Source organism: Melospiza georgiana, chromosome 3, assembly GCF_028018845.1.
Source record: "Melospiza georgiana isolate bMelGeo1 chromosome 3, bMelGeo1.pri, whole genome shotgun sequence".
Lineage (NCBI taxonomy): Eukaryota > Metazoa > Chordata > Aves > Passeriformes > Passerellidae > Melospiza > Melospiza georgiana.
The window spans coordinates 17,841,604-17,861,814 of NC_080432.1; the positions used below are offsets into that span (position 1 = coordinate 17,841,604).

Genomic DNA, 20,211 nt, shown 5'->3' on the forward strand with positions numbered 1-20,211 from the left:
CACTGCGTGCCGCGCCAGGACGTAGGGTTGGGTAACCCTCTGTGTGTCTGAGGATCCCATTCCCTTCCCTAAGGGCTCAGGGGAGTGCCTGGGTGCAGCAGGGCTCGCCAGCTCTGCTCACAAGCCTCAGAGGCAGCGTGGAGGGAGCGGTGGAAGATGAAACCTCCTTGCCTGCTGCCGTGACAGCTCCGTCCCCCAGCGCCGTGCCGGCCTTTCCCTGGCACAGCGCTGCCCAGCCGGCCCCTCGGATGCTTTCCCAGCAGGCAGGCGTGCCAGGACATTGGCTTTGGGAGCAGAGGTAGGTACCTGGCCCTGCAGGAGTGGGGCTCTGTAGCTGCAGCTGACTTTTTTTCCATGACTCATAGCTAAAATGGTGAAGGGGTGCGTGCAAGGCTCTGACTCCGAGAATGAAGCCAAGGATGAAATGACTGCTGGTTGTTTGTGAGGTCTGCTCGCTGCCAGCCCTTCTGCTGCAGTGGGCTGGGGGGCAGCTGAGGTGTGCTGTTAACAAGAATTCCTCCCTCCATCCTGGTCTCCAGGGTCCCACATGGCTGCTCACAGCCGGTGCCCTAGCTCCGGTGCCACCCTGTGTCCCCGCCAGGCTGGGTGAGCCTGCTCTGGGTGTGGCACTGAGGAGCTCCCTGCCTGGCAGAGCATGAGTGCACCTGGGGCTGGATCTGTGTGGATAGGGAGTGGGGTAATCTAGCTGAAGGAAATGTGGATAGAGTCCCTGTTCTCAGCCTGTGTGGAGAATTGGGAATGAGCAGCTGAGCATGTGAGCTGGTCCATGTTTGAAGCCCTGTAATTAGCTTGGTCTTGCCATGCTCCTGGGAGCCTGTGGTTGATGTGTCCAGTGAGGAAGGAGTTCCCACAAGCAGCTGCTCCTAAAGCGCATGGTTTGTGCTTCCCATATCCATCAGGGCAGTGTGGCTGGAAAGCTGGTGGGGGAGAAGCCTCAGGGCACCCACAAGGTGGGCTCAGAAGCAGAGTTCACCATGGTGAATGAGCTTGTGTCTCTCTTATTCTGAGGGAGAGAAGTCCCATGGATGCCCACAAGCCCTGGTTCCAGGAGTAGTGCAGAGCAGAAAAGCTGAGCTGAGCTGCAGCACACAGGGAGACTGCTCTGTGGGTGCTCAGTGCCTGTAACAAATCTCTCTTTGCCTTCAGGTTTAGCCCACTTTTTTAATAGCTCTTAGTGCTCTTTAGAGACCAAAGCCTCTGAGCTGCTGTGCTGAGTCTCGTGGGGAGATGCTTTGGGCACTGTGTGGGGCATACACAGCAGGTCTGGGTGATGTGTGCCGTGTGTGCCTGTGGCTGCTGGCAGTGCCTCTCTCTGGGCAAAGAGGTTTCCCAAAGCTGTCGTGTTTGTATGTGCTCCTTCTGTAAGGATCTGAGACCAGGGAGGCTCAGACTGCGCTCCCATTCCTGGAGCAGCTTCTGCTGGTTGCTGGTGATGGTTAGGAGTTGCCCGGGAGAAGGGGACCATGCCATGGTGATGGGTTGGCAGTGCTGGCCAGGGCAGGCTGGTGCTCCCAGCAGCTCCTGTGCAAGCAGAAACTCCTCCAGCCACTTAGCAGGGGATTTGTGGTCCCAGCTCCAAAGCAGGAGAGACAATAAAACTCCTAAACAGTACTTTTAATCACCAAAGTGCTATCCAAACACGAGGGACTCCAAACACAAATGAAAGTGCTAAACTGATTTAAAGGGGAATTAAAAGGTCACGCCTGTTGAACATTTAGCTTTAGAATTTAGTCATGTTTGTGAAACTTATAACTGCTCTTCTAAATCACCTTTTTACACTTCCTATACCCAGTAAATGTGAGCATGTTCAGCACTAATGACTAATTTTAAAAATTCTCTGTTCTAAACAAATTTCCACAGCCAGAGCTTGGCCCCTTCTTTTCTTCCCTTCCAGCTCTGCCTTCCCACTTCACAGAAGGCACTCCAAAAGTATCTGAGTATTTCCCTGGAAGTGCTCATGGGAGAGATGCATTTCTCATGCACACAATCCACAAAGTGAAGTGCAGTTATGGTCAAACAGCAGAAGAGCAGGGATCTAACTCCATGAGTGGACAGGGCCAGGGAACAACAACGGAAATATTTTCTGTGTCCCAAACCAGTGTGAACCAGTCTGGGGGTTTCAGCAACCGCAAAACTCAAGTCTGCAAGCCAGGCCTTTCTCACCCAGCTTCTCCTGCAGATTACTTCACTGGCATGGCATGACTTGGCTTGGCTAGCCTTGCTTGTTTATCATCAGTGCTTATGGGCATTATGCTGCCAGGGTGTTGCATGTACAGCATCCATATCAATGCCCTCTGTGCTATGCCAGAGGAAATGCTTCCCATGGCCTCAGCAGCACTGGGACCCAGTGGCAGCCCTGTCTGGCCCGTGTCCACCCTGCTAGGTAGTGCCGGAATGAAAGGATGAGTGATGTGGTATCATCACACCACAGCGTGTGCCTGCTCTGAGCTTTGTGTGGGGAGGAGATCCCTGTGCAGCCCCCTTCTCTGGGGACATGAGCTCTGGGCATTTCAGTCATTCCTGGAGCTCACAGAAAGAAATCAGACTCAAAAAAACCCAGGTTTTTTATTAAGGACAAAGTGTTGCTTTGTTCCAGTCATTGAGGTTACTCCTGTGTTTGTGTCTCTGACCCAAGTGCCTCCAGGCAGGCTGTAAATGTGTCATCCTGGGGTTTAAATCTCTAAAAACTTACCTTCAAATTGAAGGTAGTTGGGAGTGTTTGGCAGCTTCTGTCCTGTGATTAACTCTACCAGTCTAAATCAGCCAGATTGGAGATAACTGGCACTTTTATGGTCTCCTGCTGGCCTGACTACCTGTGTTCCGAACGTGCTGGCACCGCCCTTTCCCAAAGGACTCCAGGGTTTGGCTCATCCCTTGGGAGGATGTGGCAGAGCCTACAGCTCCCATCCCAGATCCCTGACATGTACAAGCACAGGTTTTGTATTCAGGTTGTTCCTTGCAGGATTTTGTATTCAGGTTGTTCCTTGCAGGAAGGCTGTGCCTTACCAAAACCACTGCCCTCTGTTGTGACTTTTAGGACCTGTCTCTTCTGTATCCTGAACTGCACCTCTGCCTGTAGGGAGCTGAGCTGGACTTCAAATCAATAACTAGAGACCAGTGCAGTTGTTTGCTGTCAAGAAGGGCACAGCTCTTCAGCATTTAGCAGCTAGAAGCAGTTTGGGATTCACAGTGGCAGGGTTGGGAAGGCTGCAGGGATCCTTCCCTGCCAGCAGCATTGGGAGTGAGAAGTGCTGGAGCCAGCACAAGCGCAGGAGCCCATGTCCCCAGCATGCACTGTGCTGCTGCAGGAGCTGAGGAGCTGGAACGATGTTTGGAACCAGAAAGATGGTGGTGAATACCCTGGAACTGGGAAAGGGATCAGACACAAGTCTCCAGATGGAAACAGAGCAGTTTCCATCAAAGCTGATGACAAGTTCCCTGATAAAAGGGATGCAGGGTCAGATCTCTGGGCAGCACATCCCGTTTCTCAGCTGGACGCCTGATCTGGCTGCCTGCAGCTCTGTGCACCAATGAGCTGCACTGCTCTGGGGCTCTTCTCACAAATCAGCTCACCAAGGCCCACTTTTGGCTACCAGCAAGGATTTTTATAGTCTGCTGACTTTTAAAGGCTAGCTGCTTTCTGGGGAAGAAGCATTGTACAGCTTAGGTAGCAGTCCACCAAATGTGATTAGCTGTTTCTGAATCACTCACCTTTTCCAAGCTGAAAATTGCTTAACAAATCTTACTGCTGTGTACATAATGAGTAACAAATACATTTGCAGAGATCTGGAGCAGTTCCCACTCAGGAAAGCAGGCTGAGCATATCTGATGCTGGCAATTAATAATTCCACTGCTTTATGGGAGGGTCAGTTGTGGCTGATGTGCATTAGGAGGTGTTCAGCTTTGCTTCAGTAAAGGCTCTCCACCAGAAGAAATGCCTCATAGAGACAACAGAAGGCTTTGCCTTCACTCTCACTTAGGCCTTTTTGTCTTCTTCTTTGCCAGACTGGCCAGAGAGGTCTGACAGCACTGTCCTCTCTGTAGCCATTTCCCCTGAGTGTGGTGAAATGGTTGACGTGGCTCCTGCTCCACTCTGCTCACACTTTGTGGGTGAGGAGGTTCCAAATGTCCCACAGGCACTGGGGACTGCTGTGCTCCCATTCCCAGCTGCTCTGCTTCCTTCCATTGTCAGGCTGGAGGGCTGCTGCTCACTCATCTGCCTCTGCTCCTTCTGATTCTCCTTGCCTTCATCACAAGCAGGAAGAGGGAGCAACAAGCTCCTGTTTGTTTTCCAATACACTGGAATATTTTTTCCATGATCTGAGCAGATGTTCCTGGCTTTCAGGCGTTTTTTTACCGAGACTCCTCTATCACACATGCTGATCTCTGCAGTAGCTTTATCTCTGTGACCCTCTACCCCAGATCTTTGGTCTTGGTGGGACAACTCCCTGATCCCACTGGAGAAAAGGGCATTCCTCACAAAACCAGAGGGGAGGGGTTTCTCTCTTGTGAAAGGCAAAATCCTTCCTGGCTAAAACAAGACCATTCTGAAAAACAAAGTGTTTGAAGTAAAAGAGTGCATGTTTTAGGATTTTTTCCTCACTCTGAATGAGATGGAGACCTTGGAGAGTAGCAGAAGCTGCTACACCCCAACAGAAGTAACTACACCCCAACAGGAGCATCTATACCACAGTCATCAAAATAATTTATCTAATAAGGCTTTACACTAGAATATCTAGGCAACCAGAAATGCCTGTCAGTCATCACACTGTATTTCCTTGTATTAACTTCAGTGAAGCCTGATGTTGGGCCTCACTTTATCTTTGCTCAGTGGTATCTGTGGGACTGGCATTGCTTCCACCAGGTTTTGGGGAGCTGCTGAAACTTTTATATTATGTCTTTTGTGACTAAATCAAGAAATGCCCACTGATCCAACACCCCTCTCCTCCATTGCCAGCTGCTCCTCTGGCCAAAACAAGGCTGTTTATCTGCTGTGCAGTACAGAAGCATCAGCAAGGATGAGAAGGAGGAAGACAATTCAGAATATGGGCTGTCATTGCTGCCAGCATCAGGGACAGCGGTCACAGCCTGAAGGACAGAGGCAGCCAGGGGCTGAGAGATGGCAAAGCCAAGCAGAACCCCAGTCCTGCATCATCACATCCCAGGTTTTTGAGTGTGTTTGCAGCATTTTGGTCAGCCCCGAGGCAGGACACAGCAGGAGGAGGAGGCGTTCACTCCGTGGTACCTGCCAGCTCTGCCCTGCGCGCCCGGCCGCCAGCACAATGAACAAAGCTGGCCTCCCCACCAAGGCTGCAGTGACAAGGTTTTTCCCAGTCAAGGGAAACAATCATCACTAGGGAAACCTTAACTGCTTTTTAAAGAGCAAAAGAAAACACATTCATTCTTTTTAAACATGGAAAACTAAATGGCCTCCTTTTCCTTGGCTGGATGTGCACGGCCGTGGAGCGGGCTGGCACGGAGGGAGCTCTGCAGGCAAAAGTTCCCTCCACTCATTTAGTTGTTAAAGAGGAGGGCTCTGTGGAGCAAAGTTTGCCCTTCTCAGCCCTTGCTGCCTTGGTTTTTTAAATCAGAAAGGCTCTGGCCACCTGACTCTCCTAGTTGTGAGTGAAACATCTTGGAGCCTGCAACAGCACAGCTTCATATCACTTCCTAGAAAATCTGGAGGTGAAGCCCCCAGGAGCAGCGCTTTCTGCAAAGGGAAGGGACAGCCAGGGGGTCATTTATGCAAGTCCCTGGGCTGCAGCAATTCCAGTGAAGCCTGGGGAAGCAGTGGGCATTGGTGACACTACTGTCTCTTCATCGTTGTCCTCCATCTCTTCTGATCCTAGGATATTTCATGATTTCCCTGGGAGAAAGGAGCTGAAGTTCTTTTCACAATTGGGAAAATAATTAATTTAATGCTGCTCCCACTCTTTTCCATCCCCTGGCCCAGCTGTGTAATCTTGCCTCTAACCATGTTAATAAAAAGCACTAAAATACAGGTCCAGCTCCTACTATTTCCAGGAACCTTTGGTCCTGTAAAACCATAGGAAAGCATAATTTCAGCAAATTAAATCAGTTACTGCCTATCTCTCTGGCTGAATGCATGGAAAGAGAAGAGCACCCTGCTGGCTCCATGCATGGGGAATAACACCAGTCAAACTCCACCAGTGTCCATGCTGGGAAAGGGAGGCAGCAGGCAGTCTGAGAAAGGCACATCTCCTTTGAGCAGACATTAAAGGAATAAATATGCAGTAGAGAAAATGTACAGCGAGCACTGGGCTCATCAGTCACTTTTTGTTTAATCTAATTAAACACAATATATCCTCTGACCTTCTGCACTGGCACTAAATTCTCCTGTGTTGTTCTTTCCATATGAACCTCTATTGACAGATGGGAAAAGCCCAGAGTTTGCTTTAAGCTTCAGATAAGTGAAGTTAAACATACAGCCGATAAAATTGTTTTGCCAGCACTCCTCTCCCCCTGACCAATTGTGGGTGCTCACTGGGAGGGATTAACTCCTCTGGCCTGTATCCCACTCCTGGCTTGGGATACTGCTCTGTGCAGCAAGCAAAAGCTGTAAGAGGGCAGAGGCAGAAGCAGAGTGCTGCAGAAACCCTGAGAAGTTCTTTTTCAGAGTTGGTTCTGCACTTGCTGAGCCTCTTTTCCATGTGGCAGACTATTAGGGAAAACGGTGCCATTCCTTGCTAAATATATTTCCAGAGTCACTAAATAATTTACTTAACAGCTAATCAGCTGGCATTTGCTGATGCTGAACCAGGTTTTAAATAAAAAGTGTTGAATTGCATCAGACACCTCGTGCATGTTCCCTGCTTATACAGGCTCCATGCTCTTGCTGCCTGTGCAGGAGTGCAGTCAGTGCACACAGCTTCCTGAGTTTTCTGGGAGGGAAAGGACTGGTTTGGGGGAGAGCTGGGAGCCAGGGTGCCACATCAGGTGCAGGCTTTGATCATGCAAAAGGTTTGGAAATGTGCTCCACTTTTGAAATTACCACCTGCAGGCAAATGAGAAGAGCACAGATCTGCCCTTCACCTGCATCACTTGGTAATTGCAGAGCTGTTTCTTTCAGTATGGTGAAAAATCCTTTGAGGGAATTACCACACCTCCATGCACCTACAGCTGTGCCTGTGCTCCTGGATGTGTGAGCAAATAACTCCTTGAAATGTAAACCAAAAGTTACAGACTACTGCAGAGCCCGGAGGCGGCGACCTTATGGTTCCCAACAGGCTGACACAGTGTTAAAGAAGATTTCTTTACTGTAAATAGCCTTAATACTCAATTTGCCTATTAATAGCACCAGGCAGGGCAGGAGGCAGTGGAGGGGCTGTTTGCTGCATGTGGAGTGAGACTGGAGTGGTGTGAACCTTGTGGCTCTGGTTTTCCATGGCTGGCTGCAGAGCCTGGCATGAGGTTGGCATGGCTGGGATCCCAAACCATGGACTTTGAGATCTCTGCTTGCACATCATTGTCTGAATGAACAGAGACCTCTTGCCACGGTGAAGGACCCTGCAGATGGTTAAAAGCCACCTCCCATCTCTCAAGGGAAAGTACAAAGGCTGACTTTCTGGAGCAACGCTCTACCTAGGGAGAATTTTGCTGTCTTCAGGCAAAGGCAGGATCCCTGGGGGCATTGGCCAGTGCTGCTCCTCTGGGATCCCCTCTGCTGCTGGTTTAGTAGAGAATCTGTCCTTGCAAAACTCAGCCTTTTGAGCACTGCCACTACACAGCAACATTCTTTTGGTGAAGCAAACTTCTCCTTATTTCATTGGAAGGGGGCTCAGGTGTTAAACAAAAATTTCAGTGGCTCCTGAAGGAATTGGAGGGACAGTAGTCCCTCTTCTCCCCTACTAGTGTCCAGTGGTTGCCCCTGTGGGAAGCAGGGAGAAAGGGGCTCTGTGAATCAGCATTGTGGGACACCCCTGCAGCAGTGACAGCTGATTTCCAGCAGGTTGGGAGTGGCTTGAAATGGATGAAGGTGCCTCAAGCTTCGCCATAAAAGAGGTTGTTACACATGTCCTTAAAACTTGGGTTGGAAATACCTGGCTAAAGGTGTGCCTGAAACTGGGTGAGGCCTGGGTGAAAACATTTCCCTCTGGCATAGAGGGGGTGAGGATGTGCTACCTGTTCCTGGGGTGGCTGTGCAGAGTGACTGGCTCTGTGACCCGTTCAGATCAGCAGAAGGGTTGGTTTTTGTTGAGTTTTGTGTCTCCAGGGGACTCAGGGTCATTATCCTGCCCTGGGAGCAGTGCTGGAATGGAGAGCATCACTCCTGGGAAAGCCCTGGCAGGGAGAAGCCAGAGTGGCTTGCCCTGCTTTAGGGACTCTTTGCCTCCACTCTGCCTGCACTTTGAAGTACCTCAAGGGTTTAACTATAAAGCTCTAACCACCATGAACCAAAATCTTGGCTTGGGAAGGCACATTGCCTTGGCATGTTTCCTGGGACTGAGTGACTTACGATGCTGTGCTGCAAGTGAGGGGAGGACTCCTTCTTTTAGATGAGGTGGTCACAGTCCTTTAGAGTCCAAACTCCCCCGGAGACTTTCTCTTCTCCCTTTTTTCATGACATCAGCCAGGACTTGGTGTTACTATTTTAAAAACAAAAGGAGGGGACACCCCCCCACTTCCCCTTTGCTCTCTGCCAGAAGGAGAACAAAGAACAGCTAAAACACACAAGTTCTGGCACTCTGTGTGGAAATAAAAACATCCATCCTCATGTCAGGTAGGGAACTGCCCGACCCCCCTGCCAAAGCAAGCAAGCCCTCGGCGTGGAGGAGCCCTGGAGAAGGGGATGCCCGGTGTCACCCCGTGCCTGGGCAGCTCCTGCCAAACTCCTGCAAGGCTGTCCCAGTGCCAGGCTGTGCTGGGACGCTCCCAGCCACGGGCAGCCTGCCAGGGAAGGGCTGCCCTGCTCCTGCCAGGCTGCAAAGTGGGGAAAGACCTTGACTGTTCCCCTCTGCCACTCCTGTGCTGCCCAGCACCCTGCATCTCCCTGCTCCCCATCGGGCTGGTGCATGGGATAACCCTGGTGTAATTTCCACGCTTTAGACACGAACATATCTGTCTGGCTTCTTGCTGCTTGCCATTTTAAACATGTCAGCAGTTCCCAGCACGGATTCCTCTGCCGTGAGTTCACCCCCAGCAAGCATCCAAACTGCAAGTTGGGGCTGCTGGCTCTTCCCTGCCTGTCTGTGAAGCATTACTGGAACAGGGGCCAGTTCTCCAAACACGAGGAAGAGATTACTTCGGCTTTCTGGAAGGCTCCCTCCCATGCCTTCACAGCGGAGCAAATGAGGATAATTTATCTGCTGGCTTCCAGCTGAACCCAGGAGCTTGGAGCAGCCAAGGACTACACTGTTTGTCCCAGCTCCTGCAAGAAGGCATTTTTCCATTGTTGCCCTTGTATATCGTTCACATAATTTGTTTGTGCCGTCACCTTCTGGGGCCAAGATAAGAGGTCATCCCCTGCCTTTTGCTGGTGGTGTGTTCCCTAGAACAATCCAGGGAAAAACTCTCAGGAAGGAGCCTTGAGGGAGGCTGTGTGCCTTCCAGTGCAGCCTTCTTAGAGTCATGTAAATAGTTTAGAGCAATCTATCTGGTGAGAAACACAACGTGTCAGCAGGGAATTGTTCTCTGAACTGTAGTTACAGATGGGCCAGAGCGGGCGGATCAGCACACACGTGGGCTGCCAGCTTAATGGACACAGCAGCTGCCTTTCAGGGGGAACAAAAGCCAGGCAGGGAGCCTCTGTGTGCCTGTGCTCTTGTTCCCCTCAGGACCTGCAGCTCGGTTTTGTGGCTGGATGGCAGTCCTGGGTTGCCTTCCCTCTCCATCTGCTGCTAGCTAATGCGGTGCCCAGGGATGGGGTAATGTCCCTGCGGTGCCTATTAATAGGTTAATGTCCCTGTGGTGCCCAGAATGGGTTAATGTCCCTGTGGTGCAGTGCCCAGGGATGGGTTAATGTCCCTGCTGCTCCCACAGAGGGATGCAGGGAGCAGCAGGGACAAGGCAGTGCGGATGGCTGGGCGCTCTGCAGCAGCAGCCAACTGGAACAACGCTGTAACACCATCCACTTGAGTGAAGTTACTCGTGATTTTTGAATGTAGAGTTGAGGCCCAGTGGCTTGGCACAGCACAATGGGAAAAGAGCAGATTTTCTGTTTGCTTCCATCCTGCGCTGGCTGTGGTGCCTCTTTCCCTGTCCAGAACAGCTGCGTGCTGCCTGAAGTGACTTTACAGTCAGTAAAAGCTTAAAACATTGCATTCACCTTCATGATTTTTTTTCCCCTTAGAGCAAGTCATGGAGGAAGATCAAGAATATGGTGCACTGGTCCCCGTTTGTGATGTCTTTCAAGAAGAAGTACCCTTGGATCCAGCTAGCGGGACACGCAGGTACAGACATGGGGAGGGACAGAGTGGGACAGGGAGGGCCACCTTCATTATCCCAGCTTAATGAGCTTTGCTGGCCCCAATTGCTTCAGGCTGCTGCATGAGTGTCACAGCTTGCAGCTCCCAGCCTCTAGCCCAGGAGAGTGACTTAATCTAAGTGCTAGTGAGGGTAGTGTGAAGGTGCTCTGGGCCTCCCAGGGCCAGCAGGAATTATTGCTGCTTTTTCCTGGGTGCTTTGGGTGAGAGCCAGGCCCAGCTCCTGACCCACTGCCAAGCAGGTGATGCTGCCCAGCACAAAGGTGCCCCACACATGAGCACAGACACAAAGATGTGAGCCTACAGGAAAGTGCACAGAGGATGTGAAGCAAACCTGTTGGGTGCTGCAGGATGGGTCTCTGCCTTCTTGGGGTGTGATGGTGCTGCTCATAAACCCCTGAGCTTTTCAGTCCTGCCTGTAGGGACTCCTTAGGTGCAGGTGTAAATGGAGCTGTTCCAAGGTGTTGGGCTGCCTTTCCTGTCCCCCTGCCACCCAAAGCAAGTGCCACATTGTCCCTTGTGCCCCTCAGGTAGCTTCAAGGCGGCGGCCAATGGCAGGATCCTGAAGAAGCACTGTGAATCGGAGCAGCGGTGCCTCGACCGCCTCATGAATGATGTCCTGAAGCCCTATGTCCCTGCCTACCACGGAGATGTGGTCAAGGATGGCGAGAGATACAACCAGATGGAAGATCTGCTGGCTGAGTTTGACTCCCCCTGTGTTATGGACTGCAAAATGGGGGTCAGGTGAGTGGCACTGGGGAGGTTTTCTGAGTTTTAAGACAGGATACTCAAAAGTAAATGCATCTCCTAGGTAAAACTGCCTGAAACGCACAATTAAGGCTCACCTGTCTTCAGGTAAAGCTCAGCCAATACCATGATAGAGCCATGGGGAAAGCTGGGCATGGAAAGGATACACCAGGCTCCTTCCTTCTCTGCTTGTTGACTGTCCTGCATGCTGGGAAAGGTTTGGTGTGGTGGAGGGGACAGCACTCTGCTTGGGTTTGAGCATGCAGGAATGGCACAGTAGCTGTTGGGAGGTTCTCTCTGCCACATGAGCACACAGCCAAGGCATGGGGTGTAGGAGATCCTGCCCAGGGCACCAGAGGGATGAAATAAAGACTCTTAAAAGGCACAATTTCAGTGAGCGAGAAATTTCCCCTCTGCTCAGCCTTTGCTCCGATGCGCACTGCAGGGATGAAATGCGTGTGCTGAGCAGCTCAGTGCCTTTCACGCAAAGCCCTTGAAATATTTCCTAACAGATGAGCAACATTACCCGTGTCCTCCTTGAGAACCATCTCTCCAGATCCACCAGGATCCCGGGCTACAGCCACTTGGCCGGCAGCAGTTGTTGAGTGAGCTGTGCCACAGCTGACCAGGGTGTCCCAGAACAGATGTGAGCAGGGCTGGTGGCCCCAGGTGGCAGCCAGCTTTGGGACAGCCTCAGGCCACCCTTCAGCCCTGGGTGTGCTGCAGGCTGGTGGCAGGAAGGGCTGAGACCCCCCTCGCTGGCAAAGGCGCAGCCCAGACATGGTGGAGACGCGCTGCTGGAAAAGCTGATGCTTTCTGTGCGAGGGAGGAATCTTTTTTTCCCCTCCTGAATCCCGATGTGAAACTCGAACTGGCGTGCCGGGCTGCCGGCAGGGAAGGGGCGGGGAATACTTTCCACCGGAGGGGTGGAGGGAAGGGCAGAGGGCCCTGCGCAGCCATGTGGCCCTGGCTGGCACACACACGCTGCTCTGGGAGGAAACCCAGACAGCAGCACCAGGAGAGCTCTGGATGTGCTGCCCAGGTGCTCCTGTGGCTGTCAAAGGGAGGGAGAAAGCTTCCATGCACAGATCACATGTCAGGTGATTTATGCACCTGGGGCTTGGGAGCTCAGGCAAGGGAGCAAATGTGCTGGGCATGGTCATCCCGAAATAAGATGGTGCTGTGGGAGGAGCTGGAGAGAGAGGATGAATGGAGTTAATGCTGTGGAATGGGGCATCCCCATGGCTGAGCAAATAATCTAAACCTCAGGGGTATTAAACCTGTTCTCTGAGCCAGCAGCTTGCTGCCAGGCAGATAAAGGTTTGTTTTTTTCATGCCAACCTGGCTTTGGGATGTGGCAGCTTATTCCAAAACTTTGTCTTTCCTAAGCCTTGGTGATGGCACAAGCCTGAGGCGATGGGGAGGACGAGGCCACAGACATTGATGATCTGTCATTCTCAAAAGAAGAAATTCTAGCCCTCTGAGCATGTGAGCAGCACATCCAGCATGCTGCTGCTTTATTCTGCTGTTTTATTCCACCTGCACCAAAATAATGAATTTGATTATCTCAGCCAAGGACTTTCATTGCTTTTACCTGCAGTATTTTTCAAGGGGGCTGATGGCCTGGGGATGTCTGCCCTAAGCAAAGGCACCAGTTTGCCCTGTGGGACACAGGAACACTGTCTCACATAACCCACTCAGCACCCTCCCAGCTTGTTTTGCTTGGTTCTGGAGGTGAATCCCACACTCGGTGCTGGGATTTTGGCACAAGGGGCATGGGCAGAGGGCACTTTCTGCAGAGCTGGGCATGGCTAGTGGGAGGTGTAGAACAGTGACCGATGGGGTCAGTCCTGTGTTGTTTTGCTGGGACATCTCACCCAGCTTGGTGGGCTGTTTGAGGAGGGCCTGGACACTTTCCAGGCTGAGCCAGGGTTGATTTGGGAGCTGTGAGAGGAATTCTGTGGTGGTTTATTATTGCTGCAGGAAGTATTACTCTGTGGATGATGGTTTTATGCATCTGCCAGAGTGCAGAACTTTTCCACCACTGTGCTCTGGCACAGAGGGGTGCTTCTCTGAAGCATGGATAAAACCAAGGTCTTTGCACACTCCTCTGCACCTTCTATCCTCCTTCCCCCATTCCCCCATCCTGGCTGCACCCTGTGGACCTGGGGTGGTGCTAAACATCTGGCCAAGGTTGCATCCCTTCCTGTGCTTCATCTTGAAGAGAAAGCTTTTGCTAGGAAGTCCACTTGAAGCAGACCTATACTGGGCAAAATCATCCCCAGAAAACCACGCAATTTAGCATCTGGTGAGGCAGAGCCCTCGTGGTGCAGAAAGTGAAGGAATTGCAAAAGCACAGGAGCATAGGGGGATGCAGTATGGCTAAATGAAGGTGGTATAGAATGTAATCTTATCCCCTAAAGAGTTGCAGCTGGACCAATTACTAAAGATTAGGAGCAGGCCTGATCTTAACAAGCCACACCTGTAGCCAATAAGAACAGTGGTATAAAAGTGTGGATTGGTGGGTACTGGAGTCAGATGGCTGCTGCAAGGATCAGGAACAGTCAGTGCTCAGAGGAGCTGCCTGTGAGAAACATCAAGGAGGTATGAATACCTGGCAATATGGAATCCTGGCACCATAATGATAATAGATCTCTTGATATGTAAGACAGCACAGGAGCAGCAGCTGATGCTGAAGGATGGGACACAGTAATGTCCTTCATGTCTTCAGTTCAGCTGGCTCCTAGAGCATGTGCACAGTTTCCTGGTCTTATCTTGAAAGCCATGTTTAGCTCAGGTTTCCTGCACTTTGGGGTAAGCTCAGGACAAGGGGTGGCATGAGGAGGCTGCTGGTGTGGCAGCAGCAAGAGAAATAACTTCCCTTGTTATTGCCAGACTGGTTGTGGTTCCTCGATGAACTGCAAAGATATCGGGTGTTGCTGATGGAGTGATAATTAAATCAGGATTGATTCAGCCACAATGAGGTGTGCTCCATTATTTCCTATGCTGCACTACTCCTTAGGGATCAGCTGTCCTGGGTCAGCCTGATTTCTGGGCCGAGGGCTGTCCGTGGGTGTGTGGCACCTCATGTTTGTTACCTCACTCCCTGCAGAACGTACCTGGAGGAGGAGCTGATCAAGGCCCGCAAGAAGCCGAGCCTGAGGAAGGACATGTACCAGAAGATGATTGAGGTGGACCCTGATGCCCCCACCGAGGAGGAGAACGTGCTGCGTGCTGTGACCAAGCCCCGCTACATGCAGTGGAGGGAGACCATCAGCTCCACTGCCACACTGGGCTTCAGGATCGAGGGCATCAAGGTGAGCCTGGCCGGTGGGAGCAGCAGGGAACAGCTCACTAGCCAAACTCACAGAGGTGCACACACACAGCAAATTAAATTAATTATTAAATTACAAGAAATTGGTTCAAGAAAGGTGTAAATGAGCATCAGTCATTGGCTGCCTTTATTCCCATCAGGAAGGGCTTTCCTGAGAGTAAGGATGTGAAGGATGTGCTTAGCCACATGCTTTCCTGAATCTGGGTCAAGGCTCCTACTGCTCTTTGAATTTGGGCTAAGATAAGTTCTTCACTTGGGATCATGGCAAAGTTTACAGCTATTACCCAGAAATTATATTAAAAATAAAGAATTTAGGTGCTTTCTCCTTTTAATAATCTAAAAGGATAAGGTAAACAGCAGTAAATTTGAGATTTGATTGAAATAGGAAAACAGCTGCAGTAGAGAATTCAGGGAGAGTTCAGGAAGGGAAGTTGTTTCAGGGCACTGGGATGTTTCTCTACATACACACAGTCTTATCATGCACACCTTCATGCAGTCCAGATGGGGTCTGCTTTGCCCCTTCAGCCAAAGCATCTCACAGGCACCTCAGCCAGGGCACTGCTGCTGCTCTGAGTGCAGCTGAGCTCAGGGCATCATCCTGAGGATGGTTTTAGACATAATCTCATTACATCAGCTTGCTTGGTTGACTTCTTCCTCCCTGCAAAATACAAAGTGCCATCCTCCAACCTGAAGGCTCAAATTAGTTGTTTGCTTTCAATTCTGCTCTGCCACTGGGCTGAGCCATTAATCCAAATCCCAGCTTGAACGTGTGCCCATCTGTGGTTGGAGCTGGGAGCTTAGCCACAGTCAGTCAGGAGGGTGTGTTTACCAGCCTGTCCAGGAAGATTCAGCAGCTGAGCCCCATGAAATGGGACAAGCACACACAGCTGGGATGCTTCTGTGTCCCCAGCAGGTGAGTCAGCCCAGGAGATTTTCTCCAGGGAGGTGAGAAAGGTATCTGGGATGGCACTTGAACAATTAGGTGTGTAGCCACAGAGTATCAGTCATGCTGCTTGCATGAGCACCAGCAATAGCCTGTGCCTTTTGCTAGCCAGCCAGTGTGAATTAAAGGTAACATCAAACTTGAGCCAAGGGTTTCACTGCATGCCTGGGCATGGTGTTGGCTCTGTCAAGTTGTGTTTGCAGTAATTCAGGCTTGGGTAGCTGCTGAGGGCCCAGGACCCAGCTCAGAGCAGCCACTCAGAGCAGTGGAAACAATGGCTCATATCTGCATGTGTCTTGATTGGAGGAGTTTGTTTCTCTTGATCACAGATGATTTTTTCTCACCCTGAGTTGGGCGGAATTCTCCCAGAGTGCCTGTCTGGGTTTCTGTAGCCAAACCTCCTGCCTGAAGATAGCGGTGTCAAAATGATAGAATTGAAACAAATTAAGCAGTCCCCAATAAAGCTCTCACAACAGATTTTTTTTTTTAGGCTTCCTTGGTAGCATTTCCAGTTAGGACTAAAGCTCCCATGCACTGCTTCTTCCCCTGCTTTCTTGGTGTAATCAGCAATATCTACTTACAGTCCAGCAGGATATATCCTTGGCCTCCAGTAGTGCTTCCCAGTCTGGGCATGTTTAGGGGTCAGGCTATATACGAAGCGCTTGAAATTAAAAAATGTAAAAAAGAAAAAACAAACCCTAAACAAATCATATCCCCAGGGAGGCCAAAAAAACCTGTGAAGGGAAATAAAAGCCATAAAGGAGTTATGAGATTTGTACCTCTGTTTAGCTGACCTTAGACGAGTTGCTGCCTGATCTGAGCAGTGGATTTTTTTTTTTTCAAAGAGGTGAAGCAGCCCGTTAATTGAAAAATGTTGAGAAGTTCTGGCCTCCAGCAGTATTCCTGCTGCTGCTAGGGGGTTGACTAATTTGATCAAGGCTCTAATTACTGTAATTCTCCTTAAATCCCTCAGCTTCTGGGTTATTTTCCCCTAAGCTAAAGCATTAGCAGTTCATGCTGTTTCACAGCTGGCTTTTTTTTTCCAACAGGGCTGGTCATGCTCTGCTGTATCCCTGTTGTTCTCCCTATTTCTGAGATTGAGTTTGTGTGTTAGGGAAGGTGCCATTGGTGTCTTCCCTTGTTTTATTTCTTGCTGTGGATGCTTCCCTGGGGAGAGCAGTGGTGAATCTGCTCCTGGATGGGGGCTGCCAGAGGAGAGCTCTGAGAAGTGCAAGGGAAGGACAGGATTTGACCCTGGACATGTGGGAAGGGCTCATAGGAAGGAGAGGAGCAGTGGAAATTTTTTGGATAGCACAGTCAGGTAGGGCAAACAGGCAGCTCAGGGCTGGGCATGAGGATAGCAGCCCTTTCCTGACTGAGCTCTCCCTTTCCCAGGTGGCCTTGATGATCCAGTTCTTCCTCTTTAAAATGGAAATTTTCCTTTGCAAAAGGAGATAATGACATTCATCTGACTTTCTGGAATAGCTTGAACCTGTTGGAAACAGTAGCTATTAATAAAATTTCCATGCTGAAAGTAACACAAGTGATCCCTGGTGGCCCCGTTGAAAGAAGTGACACTCCCGAGCTGCTGCCCTGCTCTGAGCCTTACTCACCACTGCCTGCAGCAAGGCCACGGTGGGATGGCATTGCTGGGTCCCTAAACCAGGCAGAAAGCCTCCTCCTAAGTGTGCCAAGCCATGCAGGGCCAGAGGCAGAGATGTGGCTGACCTGAGCCCTGCCCCAGTGACGCCAGCTGAGCTGGAATCGCTGCTGGGTGGAGGTTGTGATAGCCCTTATCAGCCCCCTCACATTGCTCCTGCGTGGAAGGCAGCCCCCTGGGGGCTCAGACACCTGGGAATGGCATGGCAGCTGTCAGCCTGGTGGCAGAAACCTCTGGCTGGGCAAGGAAGCTGCAGGAGGTGGGAGCAGCACTAGGGATAGGCTGCTTGGCCTTCCTGAAGCTGAGACCGCCTTATCGGAAAGGCCATCTGTGATTTGTGTGTATTTTTAGGAGCACTTACAAGTCCATCTCCTTTCTTGGATGCTTTGTGGAAAGTTGTGCTCTTTACACGTGGAATTAGTGCTGTGGCCCTTGTCCAGGTTGATATTGATCATCCCCCTGGGAGAGGGTGGGTTCGTTTCTGAGCTGCCATGTCAGGGGCTCATAGGAGGGACATGCAGCAGCAAAGTGCCCGTCCCCTGTCCATCACACACCAGAGCATCCTCAGCAAGGTCACAGCTGAGAGCACAGATCCCAGCAGTGGAAAGGTTGTCCCTGACCCCTGCCAATACACACTCTGCCAGCCCTGAGCATTGCTTTTGGACCCTGTGGTAGCACAATGGTCAGGCTGAGCCCAGGGTGATTTGAAGCTGGGTGCAGTCAGTGCAATTGGTACAAAGAAAGTTTTTCCTGGAGTTTTTCTTTTGTATGTTGCTTTTGTTACCACTTTTGTTAATGCTTACACCAAACAAGCTGGAAGCTGAAGTGTGCTGTGTGATTCATCCCAAACTGCACTTCAGGTGCTTGTTTGGTGGCAGGCTTGCCTTGGGCACTTGACCTTCCCCCAAGCCACCTCTCCAGGGGGATGCTTGTTGCCCTGTGCTGGGGCACTTCCCTGGATGGATCTCTAACCTCCAGGGCAAGTGATTTCATTGTGCCTTTTTCCTCCCCCAGCCTCTGCTCCTTCATCTTCCCCAGCACACAGGATGTCTTTTGGCCCCTGTCCCTTTGCTGTATTGTGTGCAAACGAGCTGTGTGGGGCAGTGGGATGGAGCCCTGCAATGGAGCTGTGAGCATGAGCAAGTGTGGTTTAAAATAGCCCCTGTATCCAGGAAGTGAGATCTGCCTGCCTGTCCCAGGGCCCCTCTGGACAATGAAATGAGTTGATGTAAAAATCAGAGCCCCAAAAGGACCAGGGAAATGGGGAGAGACCTACAGAGCTGCCTGGTTCAGACAGGAGCCTCTGAGTGTTGTCCCTGCAGTGGGCAAGCCGTGCCATGGCAGGCCAAGGATGGATGTGCCTCGGGAAAAGGCAGAGGAGAGCACAAGGCTGCTCACTGCATCTCAGTGCCAGGCTGCTGCCTTGAAGGGTTTGTGATCCATGGATTATCAGAGGACCAGTGATGCCAGGTGGCCTTGGGCTTGCTCCTTGCTGCAATTGTCCATGGAGGATTTCTCACAGAGCAGTTTTGTTCCTGCTTCTGAGATGTTTTTCCCATCCATGCTCAATTTTGTCCCATTGTGATCAGGCTCTGCTGTCCTCCCCAAGCCAGGGAGACACTCCAGGGCTGGTGTCAGTGCCATTCTCAGCCACAGCAGCCATGGGAAGCCATTTGGGCTCAGAAACACCAGAAACAGATGTTTCTGAGCCCAAATGTCTCCAGAGATGTCTCCAGCCTCTGTTAGCAGCAAGCACCTGGTCTGTGAGGAGAGTTTGTCCACATTGCCAGTGACCTTGGCAAGTATTTGATGATGGGGAGTTCTGTTTGCATTAGAGATCATTGCGCTGGGGCTGTGGGATAGCTTGGGATGTGCAAGCCTGCCTCTGCTCACCCCTGCTCCACAGACAGATCCTTTAGCTGCCAGAAACGCTGGTCACATCCTGCTTGGCAGCATGCATGGCTGCAGAAACACTTCTCCTGCCCCAACTCCCTCCCCATCCAACTCAGCCCTGTCCCTTCTTTTCAAGAAAGAGGACGGCACTGTGAACCGGGACTTCAAGAAGACACGGACAAAGGAACAAGTCATGGAGGCCTTCAGCGAGTTCACCAGAGGAAACAGGAATGTTCTGGTGAGTGAGGGGTGTTGGGGGCACTGCCTGGAGAGGGCAGTTCCGTGGAGCCTGGCCTCAGCTCATCAGGTCCCTGGCCTGCAGGGCTGAAACCTGAGCAATGTCTCTTAGAAAGCATGAGAAGTGTTGAAGAGAAACTGTCCTGGTGCAGGGTGAAGGAGTAGCAGTGGAGAGCTGGGAAGGGACTTGGCTGTAGCAGCACTGCTTGATCCAAGTCTGAGCCTGCTGAGGATCTCCAGGATTGGCTCCCAAACCCCACTGAGGAGTCACAGCCATGCTCTGTCCCTCACCCCTGGGCTGGTGGTCCCCCCAGCCCTGTCTGTACCCCAGTGTGAGTGCTGGGGGCTCCCATCCTGCATGGGGGGTGCCTGTGCCCTTCTCACAGCAGGCTGATCCTGTGCCAGGCACACTTCACATGGGCAAGCCACAGGCAGTGTTTTCCAAGCTTCCCTAAGCTGCCAGGAGAATAAGAGATCTGGCTGTAAACAATTTACACCAACTGTGTCAAATAACCTATTTGACAAAGCACTCCCATTTTAAGCTGTGCTGTATCAAGTCTCCAAGTGCAGTGCTCCAGCTGGAGAGGCCCTTGGCACTGTCTCCTTCAAACTGGCATGCTTGCTTTCACAGGAGTTACCCAGGGATTTTCCTGGATCTGTAGATGAAGTTGCCTGGCTGCATTTTAACCCCAGAGAACTTAGAGCACCCATCATGCCATGGCTCTGGGTGGGGTTCCTTGGCCAGTGCATTTTTATACAGCAGTCCCACCTCTCCCCTTGCAGGTGTTTTACTGTGCCCAGATACTTGCTGTGTCTGTGTGTGTGTTCCTGTGCTTGATTCTTCTATATAAACCCCAAAAGCAGTGGAGCCCCCTGAGAATGTTTAGTGCCTTCCAGTAATTTGTTCAAACAGGCTTGTGGCTCTTGACCTGTG

General features: G+C 51.2%; 1 protein-coding gene across 1 annotated transcript in view; it reads left to right on the forward strand.

Moving 5' to 3' along the window:
- ITPKB (inositol-trisphosphate 3-kinase B) overlaps positions 1 to 20,211 on the forward strand; it is a 65,661-nt gene that overhangs the window by 40,085 nt on the left and 5,365 nt on the right. The window contains exons 3-6 of the mRNA XM_058019385.1: positions 10,331 to 10,430; positions 10,994 to 11,207; positions 14,323 to 14,527; positions 19,177 to 19,278. Coding sequence (XP_057875368.1) covers positions 10,331 to 10,430; positions 10,994 to 11,207; positions 14,323 to 14,527; positions 19,177 to 19,278 — 621 coding nt within the window. The remainder of the gene's footprint in view (positions 1 to 10,330; positions 10,431 to 10,993; positions 11,208 to 14,322; positions 14,528 to 19,176; positions 19,279 to 20,211) is intronic.